The sequence below is a fragment of the Oryctolagus cuniculus genome, chromosome 11 (assembly GCF_964237555.1).
Source record: "Oryctolagus cuniculus chromosome 11, mOryCun1.1, whole genome shotgun sequence".
In the NCBI taxonomy this organism is placed as follows: domain Eukaryota; kingdom Metazoa; phylum Chordata; class Mammalia; order Lagomorpha; family Leporidae; genus Oryctolagus; species Oryctolagus cuniculus.
This window is the reverse complement of record NC_091442.1, coordinates 119245092-119272443: the sequence shown is the minus strand read 5'-3', so window position 1 is coordinate 119272443 and position 27352 is coordinate 119245092. Positions and strand designations below refer to the sequence as shown.

At 66.2% G+C, this 27352-nt stretch overlaps 1 protein-coding gene across 2 annotated transcripts; it reads left to right on the top strand.

The window, feature by feature from the left end:
• Positions 1-568: 568 nt before the first annotated feature.
• SULT4A1 (sulfotransferase family 4A member 1) lies at positions 569-26516 on the top strand. 2 transcript variants are annotated; one of them, XM_051830136.2, is made up of 8 exons: positions 600-768; positions 12275-12405; positions 14133-14213; positions 14614-14740; positions 18040-18134; positions 22851-22989; positions 24095-24216; positions 25295-26516. In XM_051830136.2, the coding sequence occupies exons 1-7, from the start codon at positions 600-602 to the stop codon at positions 24169-24171; spliced, it is 819 nt and encodes a 272-aa protein (XP_051686096.1). In that variant the 3' UTR covers positions 24172-24216; positions 25295-26516.
• Positions 26517-27352: the final 836 nt, after the last annotated feature.

Genomic DNA, 27352 nt, shown 5'->3' with positions numbered 1-27352 from the left:
GGCAGGACCGGACAGATCCCCGCAGGTGTGGCCTCCTCCCCGCCTCCCGCCCGCACCCCGGAGGCAGGGACCCCCGGGGCAGGAACCGGGAAAGGCGGCCCGACCATGGGGCAGGTGCCTAACGCGAGTCTGCGGAGAGGAAGACAGGGCGAGCAGCGGCCCTATGGTCTCCCCAGGACGCGGCGTCCTCCGCGCGCCGCGCACGAAATGCAGAGTCCCGGGTGCGAGGCGCGCCTTGCCCCGGGGTGTGCAATGCGACCCTGCCGCCGGCTGCCCGCGGAGGTCACGACGCACCTGTCCTTACCTGATCCGACCCGAGCTGTCTGCAAACAGAAGCTGTCTCTGCTGCGCCACGGCCCCTTAAGCATCCGCCGGACGCTGGGGGCACCCCTCCCCCGCCGGAGGCCCCCGCGGGGGTGGGGGACGGCGGCCGGAGCCCCGGCGGCCGGAGGCGGCGCCGTGACGTCATGCCCGCGGGAGTCGGCGGCGCGCGTCGGGCGGCGCCGTGACGTCACGTCTGCGGAGCGGGCGCCGCGCGCCGGCTGGAGCGGCGGGCGCGGGCGCGTGCGGGGCGCGGGCGGGCAGCGGGCGGCGGCGGCATGGCGGAGAGCGAGGCCGAGACCCCCAGCACCCCGGGGGAGTTCGAGAGCAAGTACTTCGAGTTCCACGGCGTGCGGCTGCCGCCCTTCTGCCGCGGGAAGATGGAGGAGATCGCCAACTTCCCGGTGCGGCCCAGCGACGTGTGGATCGTCACCTACCCCAAGTCCGGTGAGCGCCGCGCGGGGCCGCCCGCGGCTGTGTGACCTTGCGCGGTCCCGCACCTCTCTGTTCCCGGCCCTGGGCCTCGGCTGCGGGCGGGCGGGGGGGTAGGGGGGGAATGGGAGCAGCCCTGCCCCGCGCGCCGGCGCCCGCTCGCCGCGCCGGAGCCGGCCCTCGCTGACGTCACGCCCACCGCAGCCCGGGAGGGAGGCGGCGACCGTTCGCACCCAGCCCGCGGGGCCCAGAGAGGCAGGCGGCTCGCCCAAGGTCACACAGCCGGCGAGCGGCCGGGGCCGGGCCCGAGCGGCCTCTGTGTGGCGTGGCGAACGCCCGCGGGGTGTCTGGGGTCGCCGCTGCATTCCGGGGGGACCGGCCTAGGGGGCTCGGAAAGCGGCTGGGCTTGCGGTCACGCTGGGCCAGGCTTGGGTAGGGGCTGCAGTGTCCAGTCTCGGCCTCCGCCGCCCTGCGGGAGGCTGGGAAGGGGCTGCTGCGCTTGGCGGGCGGGGGTGCCTGCAGCGCTGGGGGATGGGAGCGGAGGAGCCGGGCGCCAGGCCTGGCCCGGCGTGGGTGGGGGCTGTCTCGTGGAAGGACACAGCTACCGAGTGCGCTGTGTGCCCGGGAAGTGAGATAAATCGGGGTTCCGGGCAGCCTGGGGTGAGCGGGGGACAGAGTGACTTTGGGAGTGGGGGGAGGCGCTCCTGTCCACACTGGGGCCATGGAGGTGGAGGTGGGGCCTCAGCTCCTGGGAGGGGCTTGTGGCTCTGCTGCCCCGGGGCAGCAGTGAGGTGGGGGTGGGGGGCTCGCTGGCCACGCTGTGGTCTTGGGGAACCCCGCAGAGGGACTGGGGGGCTCTGCGGGGGGACGGCCTGGGTGCTGGATGGAGATTGATGTGTTGGTCTCTAGGAAGATTTCCAGATCACCAAAAGCCCTGTCTTGTTAGTAACCTGCACGTCTCACAAACTGGCACGCCTTAGATGCTTGAGTTTTGGTTTATTTGTTTGAAAGGCTGAGTGACAGAGAGAGATCTTCGCCCACTGGTTCACTTCCCCCAGTGCTCTCACAGGCCGGAGCCAGGAGCTCCACCCGGGTCTCCCAAGTGGGTGGCAGGGGCCCAGGTGCTGAGGCCACGTCCACGCCCCACCCCCAGTCCTGGGAGCTCTGCTGTGGGTGCTGGCGTCCCCGGGGTAGCCCAGCCCACCCACAGGACAGCAGCCGCCCCACACCCCGGGCTTTTCGTGGGGCAGCAGCCGCGCTGGCTCTGCAGCAGTGGCCTAGGCCCTGGGTCAGGTCTCACAGAAAGCCCTAGAGCTGTTGGCTGAGGAGTTACCCCCCTGTGGCCTTCCTCTCCCTCCGTCCACCCCTGCTTTCCCCTTTTGTCTCACACCTGAGGGTCAGGCGGTCTGAGGACAGCCAAGAGCCAGCACACGGCCGGCCGGGCAGCTGTCCACCCGCCGTGCCCGTTCCTGGTGACTTAAGTGCATCGTCACCGCAAATGCGGCAGGGGCTCGGGCCGGCTCCCATTTCCCAGGTCAGGGAGCGGAGGCCCTGGCTGTCTGTCCCAGGTCGGGGAGTGGAGGCCCTGGCTGTCTGTCCCAGGTCAGGGAGCGGAGGCTCTGGCTGTCTGTCCCAGGTCGGGGAGCGGAGGCCCTGGCTGTCTGGGGGCCTCGCCGCAGCCTCTGTGGCCAGCGAGGCCTTGAACTGCGGGCCTGGGGTGCTTCCCGGGGTCGAGGGTGGGCCAGGGGCACGGGCGGGCTGCCGGCCCCCATTCCCTCCTGCTGTCCCCCTTCTTCCTGGTCCTCACGGCCCCTGTCTCTCTCCAGCATCCCGGGGTCGGGCGGCCTCGGTGAGCCTTGTCTTCGGGAGAGAGGCCCGGTGGCTGTAGCCAGCGCGTGTGGAGATTCTCCTCTGCTGCCCCCTCTACCCTGCTTATACAACGCGGGACGTGAAGTGGGCGGGGCTGACGCAGGCGCCCCACCTGTCTGCCCCTGTTTCAGGCCAGAAGCGCCTGGGAGCCGCCCGCGGGGCAGCAGGGCAGCAAGAAGGGCCCGTGGGTTGGGATCCGGGGCTGTCACCAGCAGCACACGCCCGTGTGGGTTGGGTGGGACCTTGGGTGCTTTCGGAACGGTTGAGCGCCCCCAGCTTCCACAGCCGCTTGTCCAGAGCTGCGTGCCCAGTGCTCTCCCGCTGTCGGGCGTAAGGGGGCTTTTTATTTCCCCTGTCAGAGGCTCGGGGGCAGGAGCCTGCTCGTCTCACAGCTCCAGGGGGACAGAGGCCAGGCCTGACCGGGTCCCTTGGTCCACGGCCACCTTCTCCTGCTCCGTGGGAGCTCTGTTGTCCTTGGGAACTCAGGTGGCCGCGGGGCTGTGGCCCCAAGGAGGAGGGAGGGTCCACCTTCTTTGAGCGTACTCTGTAGGGATGGGGTCGCAGGCCCAGGCTGAGCGCCCTGCAGGTAGGCTCCAGACGGCCCCCTTCTTCTCTGCTCCTTGTTGTCCCTGCCGACCGTGGTGCATCTGTGGGAGCCCCCCCGCCCCAGCTTTGCAGCTGAAGGGCCTGGATTCACTGCCGCTTTGCAGCTTAGCAGCCGGGGCCCTGGACCAGAGACAGAGCCCCGTTCCAGCTGTGGTTTCTGCAGAGAGGTGAGCCTGTCCCTCCCCGGCGATGTGTGCTGTGAGGACGGCAGACGTAGCACCCAGAGCTTCGTGGGGAGGGCTCTGGGCTTTGGGCCACACCTCCCCACCCCCCGCACCTGCTGAGCCAGAGGCTCCCAAGTCTGGGCAGACCCCGGGAGAGGCCCATCTGGTGCCTGTCCTCGGGGGCTCGCGGGCTGCTGGGAGGCGGGGTGTGGTTGGTAGACCTGCAGACGGGAGCTCGCCCCGGCTCTGGCACAGGACCCGCCAGCGCAGGTCAGCTGTTCACATTCCACGATGTAAAAGTGGAAATTGAGTTTCTCAGGAGCGCTGAGGGGGAGGGGGAGGGGGAGGGGAAAGAGAGGAGAGGGGAGAGGGTCCCCGGGGTCGCTCCAGCCCCGGCTGCCAGTCAGACAGCTCACAGGCGGGGCACCGGCTCTGCTGCTGGATTTGGCAGAGAGAGAATCCTCCATCTTTGATTCACTCCCAAGTCCCCTAAAGAGTGAGGGCTGGGCCGGGCCAAAGCCAGGAGCCCAAAACTCCAGCGGGGTCTCCCATGTGGGTGGCAGGGGCCCCAGCACTTGAGCCCTCAGCTGCTCCTCCTGGGGTGCGCGTTACAGGAAGCTGGATTGGAAGCGGGGGAGCTGGAGTCGAGCCAGGCCCTGTGATGTGGGATACGGGTGGCCCCACGGCGCTCTGGCCCCAGGAGTGCCGTGTCTGGGAGATCCCACTGTGTTGCCGGTTGGAGGTGTTGCTGGCGCCACTTTGTAACCGGAGGTTGCTGGCTGCCCGCGGGCGTCCTGAGCGCTGGCTGCGGGGGCTCTGCCATGGTGTGGGGCCGCCCTGGCTGCGGATTCCCGGGGTCCTGCCCACCTTGACTTGCATGCGCCTCTCCACCTGTGACAGACACAGCACAGGCTGGCCACAGGGTAACATCGCCACGTGGGGCTGGCCATGGGGTGAGCCAGGCCCGGCCCCGCCACATCCCCATGTGGGGCCAGCAATGGGGTGAGCCAGGCCTGGACCAGCCACATCCCCACGTGGGGCCGGCCACAGGGTGAGCCAGGCCCAGCCCCACTACATCCACACGGGGCGAGCCAGGCCCTGTCCCGCACATCCCCACGTGGGGCTGGCCACAGCCTGACATCTGCACGTGGGGCCGGCCACGGGCTGAGCCAGGCCCTGCCACCCCCCCACGCAGCCTTGGGGAGCCTGACAGGAGAGGAACAGATGTCCTGTGCGTGACAGTGAGTGAGGTGACGCTGTCCTGTGTGTGTGTCACAGTGAGTGAGGTGACGCTGTCCTGTGTGTGTCACTGTGAGGTGACGCTGTCCTGTGTGTCACAATGAGTGAGTTGACGCTGTGCTGTGTGTGTGTCACAGTGAGTGAGGTGACACTGTCCTGTGTGTGTGTCACAGTGAGTGAGGTGACGCTGTCCTGTGTGTGTGTGTGACAGTGAGTGAGGTGACGCTGTCCTGTGTGTGTCACAGTGAGTGAGGTGATACTGTCCTGTTTGTCACAGTGAGTGAGGTGACGCTGTCCTGTTTGTCACAGTGAGTGAGGTGACGCTGTCCTGTGTGTGTCACAGTGAGGTGACGCTGTCCTGTTTGTCACAATGAGTGAGGTGACACTGTCCTGTGTGTCACTGTGAGTGAGGTGACGTTGTCCTGTGTGTGTCACTTTGTGAGGTGACGCTGTCCTGTGTGTGTGTGTCACAGTGAGCGAGGTGATGCTGTCCTGTGTGTGTGACAGTGAGGTGACGCTGTCTTGTGTGTGTGTCACAGTGAGCGAGGTGACGCTGTCCTGTGTGTGTGTGTCACTGTAGGTGAGGTGACGCTGTCCTGTGTGTGTGTGACGGTGAGTGAGGTGATGCTGTCCTGTGTGTGTGTCACAGTGAGTGAGGTGACGCTGTCCTGTGTGTGTCACAGTGAGTGAGGTGACGCTGTCCTGTGTGTGACACAGTGAGTGGGGTGATGCTGTCCTGTGTGTGTCACAGTGAGTGAGGTGACGCTGTCCTGTGTGTGTGTGACACTGAGTGAGGTGACGCTGTCCTGTGTGTGTCACAGTGAGTGAGGTGACGCTGTCCTGTGTGTGTCACAGTGAGTGAGGTGACGCTGTCCTGTGTGTCACTGTGAGTGAGGTGACTCTGTCCTGTGTGTGTGTGTGAGACGGTGAGTGAGGTGACGCTGTCCTGTGTGTGTCACAGTGAGTGAGGTGACACTGTCCTGTGTGTGTGTGACACTGAGTGAGGTGACGCTGTCCTGTGTGTGTCACAGTGAGTGAGGTGACGCTGTGTGTGGTGTTGGGTGAGTGTGTTTGTGTGGTTTGTAGGGCACATGTAACATATATATGTGTCTGGGTGTGGTGTATATAGCGTGTATGTAGTATATGTGGGTGTTGTGTTGCAGGCGTGTGTGTGTGTGTGTGTGTGTGTGTGGTTTTGGGTGTGGGTGTGTATGTCAGGTGTTTCTGAGTGTCATGCATCACGTGTGTGCCATGTGGCGTGGCCGTGGTATGTATGTGTGGGTGAGGTGTGTATGGGTGGTGTGTTGTTTGCATGCACATGTATGTGTGGTTGGTATGTTGTATACACACGTGTGTGTATATGCGTGTGTACAGCACGCTGGTTCTGGGGCCAGTGCTGTGTGCTGGGGGCCGTGTGCAGTTCACTGCTGAGCCTGCTTCCGGGGTGCAGGGCGAGGTGGACACAGGGGCTGTGGGTGGGGTGGGGACCAGACAAGGTCGTTGTTGTGTCCATGGTCCAACGTCAGGGCCTCAGTGTGCTTCCTTGGCTGTCCCCAGGGTGACTCCGGGGTACCTGTGTGTGAGCCAGTGTGGGCCGGAGCTGGGTGCAGCGCCACCTTCCCTGCCGGTTTGTCCTTGGGTTCCCCGTCCCCTCTGCACAGTGGGGGGGAGGGGTGCTGGCCATGGCAGGTGCTGGCCATGGCAGATGCTGGCCAGGGTAGGGTGGGGAGCCTGTGGCAGGTGCTGGCAAGGGCAGGGCAGGGAGCCCGTGGCAGGTTGGGGAGCCCATGGCAGGCACTCGCAGGGAGACTGGTCTTTGCTCTGCTTTGGGAGGGTGGGGGGCGTATCCTGGGGTGGTCCCTGTGACCCTGCGGGGCGAGGACCGCAGGGTCCAGCTCTGTGGGCATCGCGGCTTCAGGCGTTCTCCTGCCCCTCCGAGGAGCTGCAGGGCTCCTGGAGTCGCAGCCTCTGGGACCCTGGGCACGGGCGGGGCCGGGGGTCTCCAGGCTAATGGGACACACATGCCCAGCGCTGCTTCCTCTGGGAGCCTCCCGCCAGCGACAGGCACAGAGAGCTCAGACCCCAGATGCTGACGACGTCACGGGCTTGTGCATGTACTCGTGTCTACGCGGGGGAGAGGGGAGCTGGTCCCGGCGTAGAACTCTGGGTGGGATGAGGTGACTGGGTGAGGGGTGACAGAAACAGGAGGCTGTCCCCGGGAAGCTGTGGGTGTGGGGTGCCAAGCACAGAGCAAGGCTGGGGTGCAGGCCCTGCGGGGAGCAGGGGTCATGGGAGAGCTGCAGCCATGGGAGGTGGGGTTCCCGGTCTCCCTCCCACGCCCAGCATGCCTGTGGCCCCGCCCTGGATTGGGAGGCTGGAGGCACCTTCTTGGGAGAAGCTGACCCAATGACAAGCCCTGTAAATGGTTTTATTTTTTTTCTCAAAGATTGATTTATTTGAAAGGCAGAGTTACAGAGGGGCAGAGGGGCAGAGGCACAGAGAGGTCTTCCATTGCTGGTTCACTCCCAGATGTTTGCAACAAGGGCCGTGCCAGGCTGAAGCAGGAGCTTCTTCTGGGTCCCCCACGTGGGTGCAGGGGCCCAACCATGTGGGCCATCTTCCACTGCTTTCCCAGGCACATTAGCAGGGAGCTGAATTGGAAGTGGAGCAGCTGGGACTTGAACCCGTGGCCATATGGGATGCTGACGCTGTAGGTTGGCAGTGCTGGCCCCGCCCTGTAACTGTTGCCGTGGTGTTGCCGTGGCGATGAGCCGCCGTGGACTGCTCTCAGACACGTGGTATCCCCAGGAGAGGCGCCCCAGCCTCCGGGAAAAACGTCTCCAGCAGGAAGACAAAACTAAATGTAGAAGGAAGAACTCAGGAATCTGGGAGGGGAGGAGCAGAGGAGCTGAATGCTTCCCGCACAGGGAGGGGAGAGGGACTGGCAAAGAGCAGGAGAGACTGGGGAATCCGAGGTGGGAAAGTTGGACCCTTAACCCCTCTAGCGTGAGGACGGTGAAGCAGAGGGTGCGTCCCAGGGAGTGGAGCGAGTTCTTGCAGAATCTTTTTTTTTTTTAAGATTTTTATTTATTTGAGTGGTAGACTTACAGACAGACAGAGGGAAAGACAGAGAGAGAGGTCTTCCATCTGCTGGTTCACTCCCCAGATGGCTGCAATGGCCAGAACTGCGCTGATCTGAAGCCAGGAGCCAGGAGCTTCCTCTGGGTCTCCCATGTGGGTGCAGGGGCCCAAGCACTTGGACCATCTTCTAGTGCTTTCCCAGGCCATAGCAGAGAGCTGGACAGGAAGAGGAGCAGCCAGGACTTGAACTGGCACCCACGTGGGACGGTGGTGCTGCAGGCAGAGGCTTAGCCCACTCTGCCATGGCGCCGGCCCCTGTTCTGCAGGATGTTGAGAACTAGGAGCCAGAGACAAGGAGGAGAATAAACTCCTGTACGATGAAGAGAGCGTGGAAGAGAGAACGCGCCCGGGACCAGCGTTTGCAGAGCGCGGGGAGTCAGGGGCTCCCCCTCCCCCCAGCAGCATGGTGCCCGAGGAAAGACTGCATGGAAGGTCCCACACCAAGTGACAGGGGCTCCAGCCCCACACAGAAGATGTCTACGACCCTGAGCCAAGAGTTCTCGATGGCCATCCAGGCGGCGAGCAGACGCCGTTGGTGCTGGGTGCAGCCCGGGACTCCGTCCCCAGCCACGCTCTGGAAGCAGCCGGATGCCCAGCGATGACAAGGGGGACATGGACAGGGGACATGGCGCGTCGACGTGGAGGGGTCCCAGGAAGATGGCCATGTCCTTGGCTACCAAGAAGGGATGTGGCAGAGCTGCAGGGGAGGCAGTGGCCAGGGGGAAGAGACCGGGGAGGACCTCGCGTGGGATGCGTGGGCTGGGCTGAAGCCAGGAGCCCGAGTTCTGGTCTCCCACGTGGGTGCAGGGGCCCATGCACTCGGGCCATCTTCCCCTGCTTTCCCCGGCACATTAGCAGGGAGCCGGATTGGAAGTGGCGAGACTCAAGCTGGCGCTTCTCCCTGGGGTGCTGGCGATGCCAGCGGCGGCTCTACCCGCTGTGCTGTTTCAGGCACCCGGGCGACTTTGGCAGAGGAGAGAGTCAAGGGCTGCGACCCATCCCCGGCGGCTCTGGCCTGGGCTGTGGCTTCCTGCTGTTCCCAGGGTCCTGGGTCTCTGACGGGCGCCCTGCCTGGTGCGGGCGCTCACGCAGCCGTGCCGAGGTTGGGGCAGGTCCTCCCAGGACTCCACTGGCTCCCCGCCCAGAGCACACCGCCGGCCGCCCTGGAGTGTTGATCTGGTGGGTGTTCTGCTGTGTCAGCAGAAGCAGCTCTGGGAACCACGGCCTCCAGCCCGCCACGACAGAGCCTGTGTGGCTGGTGTTGGTGGCCAGCGAGGCAGCCCTGCCCTGCCTGCTGTCCCAGGGCTCTGCTCCGACAGCCTGGCTCCCACTGCTGGGATTGGGTTTGCCAGGGAACCGGGCTGGCCTCCGCCCCCGGAGCTGCAGCTGGGGGAGCCGCTTCCCCCCGCCCCGTGCTGCCACTCCCTAGCTGCACAGTCCCCTCTTCTGCCTTCGGCGTCTTGTGTGTTGGGGGGACTGCTGCCCCGTGACCCCTGCATGTGCCGTGCTCTGTGTGGCCAGCATGGGCCTCACTGCCCTGCCTGCCCTGCCCCCCACCCGGCCCTTGCTGCACCTGCTCTGCTACACAGGGGATGTGAACATGCACTAGGACGTCTTGTCCCTGTCAGCAGTGGGGTGCGTGTCAGAGGTGCCCGTGTGGCAGCCAGCCTGTCACCTGCAGGGTGTCCTGCATGTGAGCCGTCCCAGCCCGTGCGGCCCGTCCTGACTCAGGTGCTGGAAGTCGCAATGTCGGGGCTGAGCCTCTCTGGCCCTGCGCAGGTCCCCTGGCCGACGTCCCCTCCCTTTCCTGGAAGAGGGAGGCAGGGGCCGGGTCTCCTCAGACTCCCAGGGCCAGCCTGGAGCCTGACGGGCGGAGCCCTCGGTCCCTGAGTGCCGGGGCAGGTGATGGGCAGGCAGTGGGCGGGCCCTCCTCAGTGTGACGGGGGCAGGGAGTCCCTGTGGTTTGGGATAGGCAGGTAGGTGGGGGGGCCCTCGGCGTGGCAGGGGGTGGGGAGTCCCTGTGGTTTGGGATAGGTGGGGCAGGTGATGGGCAGGCAGGTGGGCGGGCCCTCCTCAGTGTGACAGGGGGCGGGGAGTCCCTGTGGTTTGGGATAGGTGGGGAAGGTGATGGGCAGGCAGGTGGGCGGGCCCTCGGCATGGCAGGGGGCGGGGAGTCCCTGTGGTTTGGGATAGGTGGGGAAGGTGAGGGGCAGGCAGGTGGGCGGGCCCTCGGCATGGCAGGGGGCGGGGAATCCCTGTGGTTTTCAGCTCCCTGTGTGTGGGGATTCCTTACAGCTGGCCCTGGTTGTAGGTTGGGGAAACCTCAGTTGGGCGTGGCTAGGTGCAGACTTCTTTTCTTTTTTTTTTTAAAGATTTATTTATTTATTTGAAAGGCAGAGTTACAGAGAGGCAGAGAGAAAGAGAGAGAGAGAGGTCTTCTATCCACTGGTTCACTCCCTAGATGGACACAACAGCCTGAGCTGCGCTGATCTGAAGCCAGGAGCCAGAAGCTTCTTCCAGGTCTTTCCATGCAGGTGCAGGGCCCAAGGACCTGGGCCATCTTCTTCTGCTTTCCCAGGCCACAGCAGAGAGCTGGATTGGAAGTGGAGCAGCTGGGACTTGAACTGGCACCCATATGGGATGCCGGCACTGCAGGCTTTACCTGCTACGTCACAGCACCTGCCCCTGGGTGTAGGCTCTTGCTGTGTGACAAAGAACAAGAGCCGGCAGAACCGTCCTGCAGGGTGGGGGTGCGAGCAGAGAAGGGAACGGGCAGGCTGCTCCCAGGCAGGGGCAGGACGCAGGATGGGAGGGTGATGGGCAGCCCCTGCTGACGGGGTGACGTTGGAGTAGGCATAGGAAGGAAGGTTGGGGGAGGGTCCCATCAGGGACAGCAAATGCTGACAGCCTGAGGCAGGAGGAGGCTGGGCGCGCAGCAGAGGAGTGCAGGGGCCAGGAGAGCAGTGGGCAGGGGGCTCTCCGCCTGCTGGAACGTGCACAGCCCCTGGAGGGCCCTCGGTGGGCAGCCGTGTGGCCTCACTGCCCTGTTAGTGCAGGGCTGTGTGGTGCCCTCATGGGAAGTGCTTCGGGCGTGACCCAGGGTAGGAGGGGTCAGCTCCAGACACCCTGGCAGGGTGCTGGGACCTGAGACGTGAGGAGGGGGTGTGCCACTTGCACTGGGGAGCAGCCGGGCTGGGCCGTGAGCACTGAGGAGCCAGGGCCAGAGCTGGAGTCCCGGCAGTGAAGGGGCAGGCGTGCTGAGCCGTGTCCACTTGTTCCGGGGGCCGCAGGGTGGGGCTGGGGAGGGCTGGCTCGCTGGGCGCCTGTTTGGGTGGTGCTGGACGTGTCCAGAGAGCCACATCCTCCCTGGGAGTTCTCTCTGGTCCTGGCTGGCTCTGGTCCCATGGGGCCCAGATACAGGACCTGTGTGCCCAGGGTGGTCGGTGGTGGAGATGCCGGATTCTGCGTGGGAGGAAGCCGGGAGCCCAGTAGGTGTGCAGAGCTCAGAGGGCTTCGCTGGGCAGGGGTGCGAAGCCTGGGTCTGAGCGGGGGAAGCTCAGAGCGGCCTGGGCCTCAGCCCATCGTCCCCGAGCCTGGGTCCCAGCAGGGGCTCCCAGCTGCAGTGCTCACTGGCCAGGAGGGAGACAGGGTCAGCAGGTGTGCAGCCCTTTGAGCGCCCTTGCCTCCCGGAGCCCCCTCTGCTGTTAGTGGGGACCTGGGGGCCTGGGGCCACAGCCATGGGGAGCGGGCTGTGCTCGCCAGGCTGGGCAGACACGGAGGCGGGGGGTGCTGTTCTCATTTTAATGGGTGTCACGTGTAGCTGGCCCAGACAAAGGTGGTGACTCTAGGCCCTGGGGTCTCCCTTGCGTCTTCCCTGACTTAGTGTCTCCCCTCTGCCACTGTCACCCCGTCTCACCCCTTCTTGAGCCTAGAGCGGTGGAAGCCATCACCGACGGCGAGAGAGCCCGCTGTCGGCTGTGCTGTGCGCAGCGGGGGGCCCACGTCCTCATCATGGTCGGGCGGTCATCGGGCTCCCTGCTGCCTCTTGTTGGGCGTTTGTGTTTCCAGCCGTCGGCTGTCTCATGAGCGGTGTGGCTGAGATGATTCTAGAACTTGTCGGAAGCAAGCCCCGGGTCTCTGTAGACTTGGGAGTAGATTTCTCGGAGCTTCGGCTTTAATAGACAGGAGCAGACACAGTTCCACCGCGAGCACCAGTAGCTGGAAGTTCTCCCTCCCGCTCCGGTCATGCCTGGAGCCTCGGGCTGAGCCGGCCACCCGGTGCCCCCGTGAGGCCCTGGTGCAGTGGGCTCTGGTCCTGCCCGCTTCTCACAGCCTCGAGAAACTGGTGGGGTTTGGGCTCAGATCTTGCACCTGACCCAGCCCTCTCTTGCCAAACTCAACTCGCTCCCGCCCCGCCCCGCCCCTGGGCCCCGGTCGCCGCTGAGTGGAGAGCCAGGCCCTGTGCCTGCTCTGAGCGCACTTCGATGTGGCTTCTCTCCCAGGCACGAGCTTGCTGCAGGAGGTGGTCTACCTGGTCAGTCAGGGAGCCGACCCCGACGAGATCGGCCTGATGAACATCGACGAGCAGCTTCCGGTCTTGGAGTACCCGCAGCCCGGCCTGGACATCATCAAGGTGAGTGACAGCTGCTTCCACGGGGCTTGTGGGGGCAGGGGTGGGAGTGGGGAGCAGAGGGCTCCCAGGTGGCCCCGACAGCCAGGAGAGGGACTGGCAGGTGTGAGCATGACCGTGACCCTGCAGTCTGACCAGGTGTGGGTGCCGGTGCGGGTCAGGGCTTCCGCAGAGCAGGAAGGAGGGGGATGGCAGGGAGTGGGGGTGGGGCTGGGTGAGCGCCTGGGCCGCCCTCTGTGCTGGAGCTGGGGTGCTGGCAGCAGATGGGTGGTGTCAGGACTGCGAGGTGTCATCCCCTGCCCCTCTGCCCTCTCATGGACCTGGAATTCCCTCTCCACCATCCACCCCCCGCCCCCGCGTGTCTTTAGTTCAGGCCTCTGTTCACCTGCCCACCCTCCCGCACCCTGGAGCAAGCTCTGAGCTCGTCCCGAGAGAGCCGGTCTCTGCGCCTGGCCTCGCCTTTGCCCCACTCCTGTGCCCGGCTCCCCCGTGTTGAGTCACTCAGGGAGCCATTCAGTGCCCACTGCATGCCAGGCGCTGCTCTTGGCACCGGGGCACAGCGGGGAACCAACAGCATCGCGTCACGGCCGCACAGGACAGGAAGTCATGTGGCACTAGAGGGTGCCCGAGAGGAGACTGGGGGACCGGTGGGTGCAGAGGCCTGGGTCGGGGGGCCCGGCTCCTTCCGGGCAGTGGGACGTCCATGTGAGGACCAGGCTTATTCTCCGAGGGGCTCTGGGGAGCCGTGGGAGCCATCCGTGTGTGGCTGGCTCAGCCTGGCTGCTGTGTGCGGGGCCGAGGGCAGGCGGGAGTGGAGCGCGCTGGGCGGGGCCACGCCTGTGCCTTGTGCTTCCTCTGCCTTGGCCACTCCAGACCAGAGCACCGGCTCCCAGGTCCACTCGGCAGACGCCTGTGACTGGCAGGCTGAGGACAGGGACCCACTTCCCTGCGGGGTGCACGGTTCTCCAGTTTGTCATGGTGGGGAGCCGGCCAGTGACGGGCTGGGCCCTACAGCTCCTCACGCACCCTGCCTGACAGAAAGGCCCTGAGAGGGGCCTGTGGGACTGCGGCTGCCTCCTCTCTGAGCCAGTGCCTCTGAGCCCGGGTCCTCCCTGAGCCCGGGTCCTCCCTGAGCCCGGGTCCTCTCTGACCCTGAGTCCTCTGAGCCTGAGTCCTCCCTGAGCCCGGGTCCTCCCTGAGCCTGGGTCCTCTCTGATCCTGAGTCCTGTCCGAGCCCGGGTCCTTTCTGAGCCCCGGTCCTCCCTGAGCCCGGGTCCTCCCTGACCCTGGGTCCTCTCTGAGCCCAGGTCCTCCCTGATCATGGGTCCTCCCTGACCCTGGGTCCTCTCTGAGCCCTGGGTCCTCCCTGATTGTGGGTCCTCCCTGAGCCTGGATCCTCCCTGAGCCTGGGTCCTCCCTGACCGCAGATCCTCCCTGAGCCCAGGTCCTCCCTGAGCCCGGGTCCTCTCTGATCCTGGGTCCTCTCTGAGCCAGTGCCCTCTGATCCTGGGTCTTCTCTGAGCCCGGGTCCTCCCTGAGCCCGGGTCCTCTCTGAGCCCTGGGTTGTCCCTGATCGTGGGTCCTCCCTGACCCCGGGTCCTCCCTGACCCTGGGTCCTCTCTGAGCTCAGGTCCTCCCTGATCCTGGGTCCCCTCTGATCCTGGGTCCTCCCTGCGCCTGGGTCATCCCTGAGCCCGGGTCCTCCCTGATCCTGTCCTCTGGCCCCACAGGAGCTGACGTCTCCACGCCTCATCAAGAGCCACCTCCCCTACCGCTTCCTGCCCTCCGACCTCCACAACGGGGACTCCAAGGTAAGGCTTCCGGCCCTCCCCATGCCTCTTGCCTGCCTGGGCTTAGAGGCTGCCTTGGGCCAGCTGTTCCAGCTGTGGGTTTTCTCGTCCCCCAGACGTGCCTGGGGCGAGCTGCAGCCAGTGTGGGCTGCCGGGCTCGAGGGTCCCGGTCACACGGGCGACCGCCGTTCCTCAGCCGCGTTGCGTATGTGAGGCCACTGGTGTCAGGGGTGTCCCTTGTGTGTGTCTCACTGATGTGGAGCTGGTGCAGGGGACAGAAGTGCGGTGGAACACCCACATGCACAGCCTGCAGGCGCTGTCACGCGGCGGCGTCCACCCTGGGAAGGGGCCGCGGCAAAGCAGGCTGGCGGGTCGGCTGGGCCTGGACGTGGAAGTCCCTGACTGTCCCTGCTGCCCGCAGGTCATCTACATGGCTCGCAACCCCAAGGACCTGGTGGTATCCTACTACCAGTTCCACCGCTCGCTGCGCACCATGAGCTACCGGGGCACCTTCCAGGAGTTCTGCCGGAGGTTCATGAATGACAAGCGTGAGTATCCCCACCAGGGCCGCGCTGCCCCCGCTTCTGGCCGTCCCCCACGGGAGGCTGGTATAGGTCGTGGGGCCCACTTGTGGCAGAGCCGGTCCCTTGTCCCCAGAGTCCTGCACTCCCACCACGCTCCTGGGGCTTCTGCGAAGGCCCCCCATTAAACACCCCTCTTTGCTGCCTGGGCTCGGGACAAGACAAGAATGGAAACAGGAGACCGGAGGCCCAAAGTCACTGCTGTCACTCACAGAGGCCGGAGGGTGGGCTGGGGCTGCGGCCGGGCTGTGTCCGCGACCATGGGACAGAACCCGCAGGGAGGAGGGTTGGCACCCACTGCTCTCGGGGGAAGGCGGGGGCGTAGGGCAGGGAGGAAGCAGCTGCCCTCGGCTCTCTCACTCTCTTCACCCTGCTGGCTGCCCGTCCCCTCCCAAGGTGGCCCCTGGGTGTCGGGGACCTCTCATGGGTAGTGTGTGGGGTGCACCCAGCGTGCAGTGGGGCCAGGTGGCTCCCACGTCTGGAACCGCATTTGCCCCTTCCTGTCCCGGCAGCAGTGCTGTTTGGCCATGTTGCCGAGTGTGGCCTCTCGGACTCGTTGAGGAGAGCGTGCGACATGGTCAGGACAGAGCCCCAGGCCGAGCCAGAGAGGAGAGCCTTGTGGGCTCTTGGTGCTGCAGTGTGTGGCTCTAACGACCCACCTCCAGGACCTCACGCCCCTGGGGATTCTGGGTTGGCTGCACCTGGGGCCGAGGCCACGGCACCTGCTAAAGGCCCTCCTCCCCTAGCCACCTGCCCTCCGGGACATCCCTGCTGGCCACTCACATGGTTCCTAAAACCATTCCTTAAGGGCCAGCTCACACTGTGGCCACTGTAGAAGCCGGGGGATGTGGGGGGACTGTGCCCCCATGAGCAGCATGGGAGGCCACACTCAGACCACTGGGGAGTGGGGCTCACAGCTTCTGTTGGCCATTGTAGGCCTCGGCACGTGGTCAGGGTCACGGCACATGGCCCCCACGGAAGTCAAGGCCACCACGCACCCGTGCCTCGGTTCCACTGCACAAATCCTGGGCAGCCTGTTGGTATTTGCTGACGCTGTAGAGAAGTGGGGAGTAACACGCAGGAGGCACGAGGTGACTGTGGCATGTCCCGGTCCGGTGGGGAGGCGGAGACCCCGGTAAAGGGCCCCAATAAGGAGGAGGAACCTGGGGTCACCCCGCCAGGTGCGGTGTACAACACGGGGGAGCTGTGTAGACAGGCTCCTGGTGACCCTTGCCACATGGGGACACAGAGTAGGCGGGATCACAGTGAACCATCCCATGTAGGGACGCTGTGTAGATGGGGTCGTAGTGACCCAGGCCGTGTGGGTTATGCTGTATAGACGGGTGACCCATGCCATGTAGAATCACTGTATAGACGGAGCCACAGTGACCCATGCCATGTGCAGACGCTGTGTAGACTTGGTCACGGTGACCCATTCCATGTTCCGGGAACGCTGCGCTGTGTAGATGGAGCCACAGTGACCCATGCCGTGTAGAGACACTGTGTAGACAGGGTCACAGTGACCAATGCCATGTGGGGATGACCCATGCCATGTGGGGACGCTGTGTAGACGGGGTCACAGTGACCAATGCCGTGTGGAGACACTGTCGACGGAGCCACAGTGACCCATGCTGTGTGGGGACGCTGTGTAGACGGGGTCACGGTGACACCCATGCCGTGTGGGGATGCCGTGTGGACGTGCTGTGCTGCCGGGTGCCGCCTGCCCCACTGTCCCTCACCAGGCCCCTGAGCACTGCGGAGAGCCTGGCTGGGACCAGGTGCTGGGAACCGCGGTGGGTGAGTGACCCTGGTGCCTATGAGCAGCCGTTCCAAGCAGGCTGGGTGCCGCATGGGGGCAGATGTGGGTGGGCTCCGGGGACCCTGTGAGCCTCTCAGCTCCTCCTCCTGCCCCCAGCTTCTCCTCCTGCCCCAGCTCCTCCTCCTGCCCCCAGCTCCTCTCCTGCCCCCAGCTCCTCCTCCTGCCCCCAGCTCCTCTCCTGCCCCAGCTCCTCCTCCTGCCCCCAGCTCCTCCTCCTGCCCCCAGCTCCTCCTCCTGCCCCCAGCTCCTCTCCTGCCCCCACCTTCTCTTCCTGCCCCCAGCTTCTCCTCCTGCCACCAGCTCCTCCTCCTGCCCCCAGCTGCTCCTCCTGCCCCAGCTCCTCCTCCTGCCCGCAGCTCCTCCTCCTGCCCCCAGCTTCTCTTCCTTCCCCAGCTCCTCCTCCTGCCCCCAGCTCCTCCTCCTGCCCCCAGCTCCTCCTCCTGTCCCCAGCTTCTCCTCCTGCCACCAGCTCCTCCTCCTGCCCCCAGCTTCTCCTCCTGCCCCCAGCTCCTCCTGCCCCTAGCTCCTCCTCCTGCCCCCAGCTCCTCCTGCCCCCAGCTCCTCCTCCTGCCCCCAGCTCCTCCTGCCCCTAGCTCCTCCTCCTGCCCCCAGCTCCTCCTGCCCCCAGCTCCTCCTCCTGCCCCCAGCTTCTCCTCCTGCCCCTAGCTCCTCCTGCCCCCAGCTTCTCCTGCCCCCAGCTCCTCCTCTGTCCTCCGCTCCTTCTCCTGCCCCCAGCTCCTCCTGCCCCAGCTCTTCCTCCTGCCCCAGATCCTCCTCCTGCCCCCAGCTTCTCCTCTGTCCCCCAGCTCCTCCTCCTGCCCCCAGCTCCTCCTCCTGTCCCCAGCTTCTCCTCCTGTCCTCAATACCTCTCGCCACCCCCACCTCCTGTGGTCCCCCTCCCTCTGGGCTTGTTCCTGTCCTGTCCACCTCTGGCTTGGTGGTGAGCCAGGGTAATTTTTTTTTTAAAGATACTATTATTTATTTGCGAGTTATACAGAGGGAGAGACAGAAAGAGATCTTCCATCTGCTGGTTCACTCCTTAGATCTGGGTCCTCCACATGGGTGCAGGGGCCCAAGCACTTGGGCCATCTTTCACTTCCCAGGCCTGTAACAGGGAGCTGGATTGGAAGCGGAGAAGCTGGGACTGGAACCAGTGACCACAGGGGAAGCTAGGGACACTGGCAGTGGTTTAACCTGCTGTGCCACAGCCCGGCCCCCGGGGTAATGTTGAAACCCGCCCGGCTGGTACCGTGGGTCCCACAGCCTCGGGCGCCTCGCTGCCCAGTCCACTTTTCAAGGCTCCTGAAAGGTAGAGGGGGCCGAGGGCCAGGGGCTCCTCCAGCGGCCTGCTCCTCCCTCGCCTGGGCGGGCGCGGGCCCCGTGCAGGGCGGGGTGCAGGCCCCATACGTGTGCTTGCCCGCTAAGGCCCACCTGCCTCTCTCCGCAGTGGGCTACGGCTCCTGGTTCGAGCACGTGCAGGAGTTCTGGGAGCACCGGATGGACGGGAACGTGCTGTTCCTCAAGTACGAAGACATGCACCGGGTGAGTGCCGCGGGCGCGGGCGTCCCCGGGGGCCTGGCTCTGCCCCCGCAGAAGACGTGCACCGGGCGAGTGCCGCGGGCGCGGGCGTCCCCGGGGGCCTGGCTCTGCCCCCGCAGAAGACGTGCACCGGGTGAGTGCCGCGGGCGCGGGCGTCCCCGGGGGCCTGGCTCTGCCCCCGCAGAAGACGTGCACCGGGTGAGTGCCGCGGGCGCGGGCGTCCCCGGGGGCCTGGCTCTGCCCCCGCAGAAGACGTGCACCGGGCGAGTGCCGCGGGCGCGGGCGTCCCCGGGGGCCTGGCTCTGCCCCCGCAGAAGACGTGCACCGGGCGAGTGCCGCGGGCGCGGGCGTCCCCGGGGGCCTGGCTCTGCCCCCGCAGAAGACGTGCACCGGGCGAGTGCCGCGGGCGCGGGCGTCCCCGGGGGCCTGGCTCTGCCCCCGCAGAAGACGTGCACCGGGCGAGTGCCGCGGGCGCGGGCGTCCCCGGGGGCCTGGCTCTGCCCCCGCAGAAGACGTGCACCAGGTGAGTGCCGGTGGGGCGTCCCCGGGGGCCTGGCTCTGCCTCCGCAGAAGACGTGCACCGGGTGAGTGCCGCGGGCGCGGGCGTCCCCGGGGGCCTGGCTCTGCCCCCGCAGAAGACGTGCACCGGGAGAGTGCCGCGGGCGCGGGTGTCCCCGGGGGCCTGGCTCTGCCCCCGCAGAAGACGTGCACCGGGCGAGTGCCGCGGGCGCGGGCGTCCCCGGGGGCCTGGCTCTGCCCCCGCAGAAGACGTGCACCGGGCGAGTGCCGCGGGCGCGGGCGTCCCCGGGGGCCTGGCTCTGCCCCCCAGTGCCCTCCCTGGACCTGTGGACACTGAGGGGTCCGTGCTGTGTCCAGGACCCCCGGGCAGGGCTAAGGCCTCCACCCGTGATCCGTCCAAGTCCCTCTGGCTGGCCTGGGCTCCTGGCGCCGTTTCCAGGTGGCTCACGAGGTGCAGCGCCGTGGGAAGCCCCGTCCTTTACTCTAGTGCCGTAACAGAAGCAGAACTGCGGCCGACACGGAGACTGTGGCCCGACCCGGCCGCTGCCCCCGCACGCTGCCGTGCCCTCCAGCTGCCATTTCTGCTGCTTTAGACACGTGGGCAGCAGAGCTGGCCCCCCTGCCCTGGAAGCCCCAGAGCCCACTCCGCTCCTGGATCCCCTCCTCCTCTCCTGAGCCCGCTGTGTCAGGGTCCCTGGGGACCTCATGGTGCTGGGGCCACTGCCGGGGCCTGGGTCCTCTCATGCGGGCTTCTGGCAGCATCTGGAGCGGCCGCTGTCTGTATCCTCCATCCTCTGCTCACCCCTCCCCTCCTCCCTGGCCAGATGGCGCCAGTAGCAGGCACTGCCCCTCCCCCCCAGCCCCCCAGTCCAGTCTCGTCCCTTCTCTGCTCACTGCACAGCCGCAGGGGCCCCAGGCCAGCCGTGGGGCCTCCCAGACACAGGTCTCCCCGAGTGGCTGGGAGAAATCCCAGACGGCCACACCCACACTGAGCTGGAGACGCCCTGCCTGGGCGGGTGGCCGCAGTGCCGCCCTCCGTGACTGATACACTGCTGTCGGCCTTGGCACCCACGTCAGGCCTGCCACGTCCTGTGGGCCCTGCCTCCAGGGGGACCTCAGCTGCCCCCCTCCTGCCCTTTCTGCCCCTGGCGGCTCCATCGTGTCCGTGGCCACACCACCGGTGCCCGCCACACGAGGGGCTCTGTTCATATCCACTCCGGGTGATCCTGAATGAGGCCGCCATGAAGACGGCTGTGTTCTGGGGGGATCCGTGCTCTTGATCTCTGGGCCGGTCCCCAGCAGTGGGGGGGCTGGCCCGCAGGCAGTGGTCGGCTGTATCAAGGACTGGGCCCAGGGTCGCAGCCCCCGGAGGCGGCTGTCACCGCAGCACACTGTCCTGCCAGGCTGCGCTGCCTTCCCCAGGTCTGTGCTCAGGGGCCAGCTGCAGCCTTGCCTGGGGGCTGGGGGGGGGGCAGGTTTCTGCTGGATCTCTCTTTTTTTTTATTTGAGAGGTAGAGTTAGTGTTGGGGGGTGGGGGGTGTCTTCCATTCACTGGTTCACTCCCCAAATGCCCACAACGGCTGGAGCTGAGCCAGCCTGAAGCCAGGAGCCAGGAGTGTCTTCAGGGTCCCCCACGCGGGTGCAGGGAAGGGGACCAGCGGGTGTTGTTGCTGGATGAGGCAGGCCCTGCCCTGCGTTGTCTAGCCCACGCTCAGAAGTCTGCGAGGGCAGCGTCAGGGCCCCCGCTTTGTGGGTTGGGTCCCGAGGTGTCCCGGGGAGGGGTGGGGGAGAAAAGTCACGCAGCGACTCCGCGGCTGTCGTGTGTAGGGCTCGTGGTCCTTCGTGTTGCTGCTGCCGACAGGCACCTGCCGTCGGGCACCTGTTTCCCCTGGGCCAGGGGCCCCCCACTCCTGCTGGCGAGCGTGCGCTCAGCTTGACCTCCACGGGAAGCACTTTCCTTTTTTTCTCCCCAAAGAATTTATTTATGTATTTGAGATTCAGAGTTACAGAGAAGGAGAGACAGAGAGAGAGAAATCTTCCATTCACTGGTTCACTCCCCAGTTGGCTGCAATGGCTGGAGCCGTGCTGATCCAAAGCCAGGAGCCAGGAGCTTCTTCCAGGTCTCCCACGTGGGTGCAGGGGCCCAAGGACTTGGGCCATCTTCCCCTGCTTTCCCAGGTCAAAGCAGAGAGCTGGATGGGAAGAGGAGCAGCCGGGACTTGAACCAGTGCCCGTGTGGGATGCCGGCACTGCAGGTGGCAGCTTAGCCTACTGCACCCCGGTGCCGGCCCCTCCCGGGCGCTTTACGTCCTTTCCACAGAGCGTGCAGCGGCAGGCGGGGAGGCTCGCTCTTCTCTTCTGAGCACTCCCTTGACTTCTGTCGCATCCCTGTGCTGCCAGGCGGGAGGGAGCACTCCAGGGTCCCTGTGCTGCCAGGCGGGAGGGAGCACTCCAGGGTCCCTGTGCTGCTAGGCGGGAGGGAGCACTCCAGGTCGGTGCTGCCCAGGCGGGAGGGAGCACTCCAGGGTCCCTGTGCTCCCAGGTGGGAGGGAGCGCTCCAGGGTCCCTGTGCTGCCAGGCGGGAGGGAGCACTCCAGGGTTGGTGCTCCCAGGCGGGAGGGAGCACTCCAGGGTCCCTGTGCTGCCAGGCGGGAGGGAGCACTCCAGGGTCCCTGTGCTCCCAGGCGGGAGGGAGCGCTCCAGGGTCCCTGTGCTGCCAGGCGGGAGGGAGCGCTCCAGGGTCCCTGTGCTGCCAGGCGGGAGGGAGCGCTCCAGGGTTGGTGCTGCCCAGGCGGGAGGGAGCATTCCAGGGTCCCTGCACTGCCCAGGCGAGAGGGAGCACTCCAGGGTTGGTGCTGCCCAGGCGGGAGGGAGCACTCCAGGGTTGGTGCTCCCAGGTGGGAGGGAGCACTCCAGGGTTGGTGCTCCCAGGTGGGAGGGAGCACTCCAGGGTCCCTGTGCTCCCAGGCGGGAGGGAGCACTCCAGGGTCCCTGTGCTGCCAGGCGGGAGGGAGCGCTCCAGGGTTGGTGCTCCCAGGCGGGAGGGAGCACTCCAGGGTCCCTGTGCTCCCAGGCGGGAGGGAGCACTCCAGGGTTGGTGCTCCCAGGCGGGAAGGAGCACTCCAGGGTCCCTGTGCTCCTAGGCGGGAGGGAGCGCTCCAGGGTCCCTGTGCTCCCAGGTGGGAGGGAGCACTCCAGGGTCGGTGCTCCCAGGCGGGAGGGAGCACTCCAGGGTTGGTGCTCCCAGGCGGGAGGGAGCACTCCAGGTCGGTGCTGCAGAGGCTCTGCCCTGCGGCCTGGGAGGCTGCTTCAGAGGGGCCCGGGTAGGTGGCAGGGCTCTCTGAGGCTTGCATGTGCAGGGTGGGGGGTTTCTTTGGAAACCTTCAGCAGAGGAAACCCCCTTCAGCGTTTTCCTGTGTTTGGGGACTTCCTGGTGGCGCTCAGGGTCCTGAAGGCTGGGGGGCGGGGTTGTGGCGAGCAGGTGTGTGTCTGGGAGGCTGCACTTGCAGTGGGGGAGGGGGTGTCGCTGTGTCTGTCCAGCTTCTTGTGGGGAGGCCACAGGCCTGGGGGGGGCTCTCCCCAGGGCCAGCCCAGGGTCCAGCTGCCCGGGTGCAGGGAGAGCGAGGGAGTCCGCCTGCTCCTGCTCTTGCACGGTTGCAAGGACGGCTGGACGTCTTGCTGCTGTTGAAAGCATCGCCACGGCTCTGTCAAGACCTCGTGCCAGCCGGCGCCGCGGCTCACTAGGCTAATCCTCCGCCTTGCGGCGCCGGCACACCGGGTTCTGGTCCCGGTCGGGGCACCGGATTCTGTCCCGGTTGCCCCTCTTCCAGGCCAGCCCTCTGCTGTGGCCAGGGAGTGCAGTGGAGGATGGCCCAAGTGCTTGGGCCCTGCACCCCATGGGAGACCAGGAGAACCACCCGGCTCCTGGCTTCAGATCAGTGTAGTACGCCTGCCGGGGCGGCCATTGGAGGGTGAACCAACGGCAAAGGAAGACCTTTCTCTCTGTCTCTCTCTCACTGTCCACTCTGCCTGTCAAAAAAAAAAAAAAAGACCTCGTTCCTGCTCCCGGGCTCCCCTTGGAGCCGCTTCTGCTGCTGTGAGCTGAGCCCGACGGGGCTCTGACAGCCTGGCCCTAGCTTGTGCCCAGCCAGGTCTCGTCCTGCCGCTGATGGCCGCCCTCCCTCTGCCCTTGGCTCGCAGGACCTGGTGACGATGGTGGAGCAGCTGGCCAGATTCCTGGGGGTGCCCTGCGACAAGGCCCAGCTGGAGTCCCTGATTGAGCACTGCCACCAGCTGGTGGACCAGTGCTGCAACGCCGAGGCCCTGCCCGTGGGCCGGGGTACGTGTCCCTCCCTGCCGTGCCCAGCTCGCCTCCCAGCCCGTCTTCCTCTCCTCGTCCCCCTCCCTGAGGCCCTGCCCATGGGCCAGGGTACGTGTCCCTCCCTGGCTCGCCCGCCCAGCCCGTCTTCCTCTCCTCGTCCTCCTCCCATGGTGCCCCGGGCCTCCTGGACCTCTGTTGCCCCTTGTGCTTTGCCAGGGTGAGAAGGTCACCTGCAGGCTGCTGGTCAGTGCCTGGGCAGCGGAGCAGCCCCTGCCCCACGCGCTGGTGTTTGCATCATCCAGCCCGCCGCGGGGCGCTGCTGGGGATGGTCCGGGCTGGTGTGCAAGAGGTTTCCCCCAGAAGCCTTCCCGGATGGCCGGGATCCAGTGCCCACAGAGCACGCCAGGGCGAGGGTTGAGTGCCACCGGGTTTCCCAGTGCACTGCAGCTGGGCTCCTCGGCCTTTCGCTGCCCTGGGGAATTCTGTGCAGCCACAGGAGGAGGCACCGTCTCTTCCTGGACCCGGCAGGTGGTGGGTGTGGGCGTGAGGCCATTGGAGATGGGGATGTGGTCCAGGCAGGAGTCCTCCTGCTCGGCCTGAGTCCGCTACCCCCTCCCTTGGGGTTCCCAGCAGTGGATGCTGGGAGGGCTGGGCCTTGAAGCCACAGGGGCGAATCACAGGTTGGCCCTGGTCCCGATAGGCAAGCGTCTATACCTGCCAATACCTGCCGTCCAGGGGTGTGGGGACTTCTGGGGGAGAGCATCCCAGGGGAGGAGGGCCCAGCTCCCCTGCAGCCCGTGCAGGGAGGGGAAGAGAGGAGCAGAGCCCCCCGGGGGTCTGCAGCTTCCTGCTCCTCCCAGGGGCACAGCGCCCCCCGCAGGGAGGCGGAGCCGTCCACTGGTGCCGGGGGAGCTCACCGAGCCACAGCGCCTCGCCGTTTGTCTTCCGGCTGCATCTTCACCCGTGTTTATTATTTAGAGTTTATTTGTGTGTTTTCGGTTTTGCGTTTGCTGTGTCCTGTCATCCATGAATGAACCTCCAGGGGCTCCCGCGCATGCGTCTGCTTTGTCATTGTCTCCTTGGTTTTGCTTTATTTCAGTTCTTTGGTTTTGTTTCCTTTTAGCCCATTTGCTCGGAAGACCTCGCCGAGGCGGGGAGGGTGCAGGGGCTCCAGGAGCCGGCTGCACTGCTCCCATTTGATTCATGCCCCGGCATAACTTGTCTTGATTGCAAATGCTAAACCAGGTGGGTGACTCCTCCCATGGGCTCTCAGCTGATCACCGACACGTATGGCGTTCGTGTGGTTGGTCTGGGAGCGTCTAAGCCCGTCCCTCGGGGCACTAGAGAGCAGCTTTCTGGTTTCGCTGTCTTCTCGCCAGCACGGGGAGGCCGCTTGGCACTGCCATGGACGCAGTCCGCGCGGTGTCAGGTCTTCGAGCTCCGTGCTCGCAGGGTCCCGCAGCCTCGGTCCGGGGTTCGTGGGGACGCTCGGAGCGCTGGCCTCACAGGTGCCACAGCACACAGAATGTGCGCGTGCACGTTGGTCCCTGTGGCTCCCGTGGCTGGGGCATCTTCAGAGCGACCACAGCCGGTGGACCTGGCCAGCCTCAGGTTCTGTGGTTAAGGAAAGCGGGGTCGGCGACATCTGTTGCTCTCTGTCTTTCCCCCAAGCCCTCATAAACCAGCACAGTCCAGTGCCCCCACGTGGCCTGCAGCCCAGCGTTGGCACGGCTGCGGGGGAGCGGCCTGGCTTTCTGAGCAGGCTGGGGTGCGGCTGGGACTCTGGGGCGGAGCTGAGGCCTCCTGCAGGTCATGGGGCCGCCGTGTCCCCTCCATGCAGTGCCCCCTCCCCCACCAGGGCTGTCTTCACCCTGACCCGCAGGACAGCGCCCGCAGGCCCCGGCATTGGCTGCCTTTGGGTGGTTTGCTTTGTGCTGAGCCTCTCCAGAGGTCCGTGATGCCCTGCCCGAGCTGCTGAGCCCGAGGGGCACGGCGCCTTGCCGTCCAAGGCTCCCCTCGGGCCGGCCTGAGCTCATGCACGCGGCTTGTGGCAACCACCGAAAGCGGGAGGTGAAGCCCCTCCCCGCGGGCTGAGGGCTGGGTCCGGGAAGTCCCACCGAGTGGGCAGAGGCAGCCAAGGGCAAAGTCGGTTCAGGTCATGGCTGCCACTCACAGGAGCCCTGGAAACACGAGGGGCCCGGCCGGTCTGTGGCGCTCCTGGCCTGTGCTCCCGTGACGGGCCGGGCTGGAGGGCTCGAGGGCCAGAGCCGGGGCCCCCCAGAGCCGTCGCCAAGGCGCCCGTGGCCCTGTGTTTGTGTTCCAGGACGAGTCGGGCTGTGGAAGGACATCTTCACCGTCTCCATGAACGAGAAGTTCGACCTGGTGTACAAACAGAAGATGGGCAAGTGCGACCTCACCTTTGAGTTCTATTTGTAACCACAGAACAGCCCACCTGCATGCTCACAACACCCAGACACTACTAGCTCCAAGTCCCGTGCGCCTCCACCTCTCGCTGGCCGGACGCACCCTGGGAGCAGCGTGCGCAAGAGCAGGGGACGTGCACGGGGGCGCGTGCCGTAGCGTCCGCGTAGCACACGCGGCTGGGACGGCCGCCTTTCGCAGCCCCGCGTCCCTCGTTGTGTTTTTCGGAGCTTCTCACTGGAAATCTCAAATGTCCGTAAGCCAAATAAAAGTGCAGCCCCGAGGGAGAGCGCGAGCGAGCGCGGCGGCCGAGGGGTCTCAGGGCCAGCTCCGTGTGTGCAGCCTCGGCATCTCAGTAAGACACAGCCGTCGGGTCCCCGCAGGGTCTCAGCCGACGGTGGGGACGGAGCGTGAGTGGGGGACACGGGTGGAGCTCAGGTCTCTGCGACTGTCCTGAAGTGGGGTCGTTCTCAGCGAGGGTGTCCCCCAGACGCCCCGCCCCCAGCGAGGCAGAGGGATGCTGGTGAGGGTGGCCTGCCGGGGGGCGGGCGGGCGTGTCTGAGTGCAGCGAGCTGGTGTCTTCCTTACCGGGAGCAGGCAGCCGGGGCTCCGCAGTACCCGGAGATCCTGGGACTTGGTCTTCAGTGGGTGTGCTCTCTACACCGGAGCCTGTGGGAGAGTGGCCTTGCGGGTCCAGCAGCCCGCCCTGCTCAGATCGGGTGGGCACCCGGTTCTGTCCCCCTCCGCCCCGTGGATCTGAGGGAGTAAACCTGTTGCCTGATCTGGCCCAGACGCGGCTGGAGAGCGGAAGGGGAGGCGGCCGGTTGGCATGCAGTTGGCTGTGGCGGGGGGCTGGGGTGGTCCCTGGGAATGGACGCCGCTGCTGGGGGAGGGGCTCTGCGTGGGTGCAGGGGCTGCGTGTGCTAGGTTGCCCTGAGAGAGGCTTGGCCGGGGCCGGTGGCGCGTGGCGTGGCGTGGCGTGGGAGCACCGTGTGTGAGTGTGTGCGCGGGAGGCTGCTCTCTGTGAGGCCCATTCCTGTTTTTCTATTTTTAGTGCTGTACGGGTGTTGCTGCACGCTACACGGTTCTGTGCTTGCACCTTTAATAAAGACGCGTTCCCTGCACCGTCTCGCGAGTGTGTGTGGCCGGCAGGGAAGGCCCCTGCGGTCACCCCCCCCCCCCCCGCTCTGGAACCACACGCCTGAGCCCTGCTGACATTGACACCGGCACCGGCACCGGCGTGCTGGCCGCTCGCTCAGGGAAGGGAGGCGCTGGGAGACGGGGCTGGGAGCAGCCGGTGCACCTGTGGTCCGGGGTGCCTCCACCGCAGACTGTGCCCAGCGTCGCCCAGGAGGGGCGCTGCCCTCCCCCTGTCAGCTGCAGAGCCATCTTCCCGATTCCTCGTGGGAGCAGAGGCCGCACTGCTATTCTCCCTGAGGAAGCTGGCGTCTCCTGGAAAACGGGGTTTAATTCCAGGATTTCCAGGTCAGCCGGAGCCGTCTGCAAGTCACACAGGGCCCAGCGCCCAGGGCCTGTGCCTCCCAGCGGCCCAGGTCAGGCCGGGGGGTCCGGGGCGTGCAGGTCCCCTCATCCTGGGAGCCGTCTGTCCACACTTGGTCAAGTGCCCCCTGCTGCCCCAAGGACGGCACAGCGAGGCAGAGGGAGCCCCTGCCCCCTGGGGCAGTGGGGAGAGGGGGCATCGGTGGGACCCCAGGCCAGGTCAGGCCCCAGGGTGTGCGAGGAAGTGATGTTGGAGCCACACGGGACCCAGGCACGGAGCCCACGGCGGGCATTCCGGGGGTGGGGGGAGGGGCAGCGTGCTGGGGGCTGCACAGAGGACCTCCAGGTGGGGAGAGCTGGGGACACGGGAGGGTGGGCTTACCCTGGGGAGCGCCCCTCCCTCTGCACTTTCAGAAGCTCCCCCGGCCGCGGGGCCTGGGCGAGGGGACCCCATCTCCAA